This window comes from Scleropages formosus, chromosome 10 (assembly GCF_900964775.1).
Source record: "Scleropages formosus chromosome 10, fSclFor1.1, whole genome shotgun sequence".
Taxonomy (NCBI): Eukaryota; Metazoa; Chordata; class Actinopteri; order Osteoglossiformes; family Osteoglossidae; genus Scleropages; species Scleropages formosus.
In genome coordinates this window covers 13,327,130-13,328,779 of record NC_041815.1, presented here as the reverse complement: position 1 = coordinate 13,328,779, position 1,650 = coordinate 13,327,130, and the positions used below count along the sequence as shown (strand labels likewise).

The window sequence follows — 1,650 nt, the reverse complement described above, 5'->3', positions numbered from 1 at the left end:
ACACCCACTTTGATTCTTCATGGGAAGGCTTACCTAAGGTCCACTGCCACAGTCATAAACTGTGCAACGTCAAAGGTACGAGGACTAGGTATGTAAAAAGACAGATTTTGCTCATTTAAAAAATAGGTGATATGTAAATGTACTTTCACTATAGGTCTCTATGATTAATAAGGGATATATTCATATTTCAGTGAACTGGAATGAAAGAATCTTAGGGAAACCACATGTCTGCTATTCCTGTTTTTACAGAGCTCCTTATGTATCCAGAGAACTATGGAAAATACATCAGCAGTTACCTCCTTCATGCTCACAGTGTACAAAGAAATGGAAGATCTAAAATATTTCTACTTCACTGTATTCTTTCTGCTTTACCTCCTAACGTTATGTTTAAACATACTTATCATTGGGGTGATTTACTCTGAGAAAAGTCTGCATGAACCCATGTACATCTTTGTGTGCAACCTTGCAGTGAATGAAATGTATGGGAGCACTTCATTAATCCCTTCCATTCTTGGTCAACTGATATCTTGCTCACAGGAAATCTCTCTGGGACTCTGCTTGGCACAGATTTACTGTTTGCACACGTATGGTTTTGTCGAGTTCTCTGTTTTAGCAATTATGAGCTATGACAGGTACATTGCAATATGTCATCCGTTACGTTACCACATCATTATGTCTTCTCAAAAAGTAAATTTTCTTATTGCTTTGTCCTGGATTTATCCCTTGAGTGCTTTTGGCATGTATTTTATCTTAACAACTAAACTTACTTTCTGTAGCAGGTTCATTCCTAAAGTTTACTGTAACAATTTTGCATTAGTCAAACTATCATGCTTCGATACTTCTGTTCATAGTGTTATTGGTCTGATCGCAACAGTTTTATTTGTCCTTCCTGCACTCCTGATGATATTGTTTTCCTATGCACAAATACTCAGAATCTGTCTGCTCGTCTCCAAAGAATCTCGTATCAAAGCTGTGCAAACTTGCACTCCTCACCTGCTAGCTGTTCTCAATTACTCCATCGGAGGCCTTTTTGAAATCATTCAAAGCCGATTCAACATGAGCTATTTACCTTCCACTTCACGTATGTTCATGTCTGTTTACTTCCTTGTATTTCCTCCTTTGTTAAACCCTGCAATTTATGGACTGAGTGTTCAAAACATAAGAGTTCGAGTTTTAAAACTTCTTCCTGTTTGGAAGTAAATAAAAATTTCTGTATGAATTCAACTAACAGATATGATATTTGATGACTATTTCATCTTGATGCTGCAAACTGTATATAAAACTGATCCAGCAAAAAACTTATTTCTATAAATAAAGGCATTATATGGCTAATTCCAAATAACACTGCTTAAATCGACACAGAGAAATAAAATTCAAAAAAAGTATCCCTTTTAAGATATAATTTTTAAAGAAGCATATCGGAAGCAGAGCTGTAAAAAACAGGTCTGCGGTCAGGCAAATGAAGGAACCAAATGGTCAAATATGTTGCAGTCTTAGGTTTTATTCTGATGCATCCCTGCATTGCTACGTACTTTTGAAATTAACACACAAGAAAACTGCCCAAGAGCATATGAATGTGGTAAGCTAGGCCTTGGAGCTGTGCAACATTTTCTAAAAAATACACACACATTTTCAGAACCGCTTGTCCCA

At 36.4% G+C, this 1,650-nt stretch overlaps 1 protein-coding gene across 1 annotated transcript; it reads left to right on the top strand.

Annotated features, from left to right (window-relative positions):
- The first annotated feature begins 273 nt into the window (after positions 1–273).
- Positions 274–1,200, top strand: LOC108922417 (olfactory receptor 52E8-like). Its single transcript, XM_018732524.2, has one exon. It carries the CDS (start codon positions 274–276, stop codon positions 1,198–1,200), a length of 927 nt encoding a protein of 308 aa, XP_018588040.2.
- The last annotated feature ends 450 nt before the right edge of the window (positions 1,201–1,650 follow it).

Bases quoted from the DNA above. Each gene is read 5' to 3' on its own strand.
- LOC108922417 (XM_018732524.2), top strand. From the start codon at position 274: ATGGAAAATACATCAGCAGTTACCTCCTTCATGCTCACAGTGTACAAA.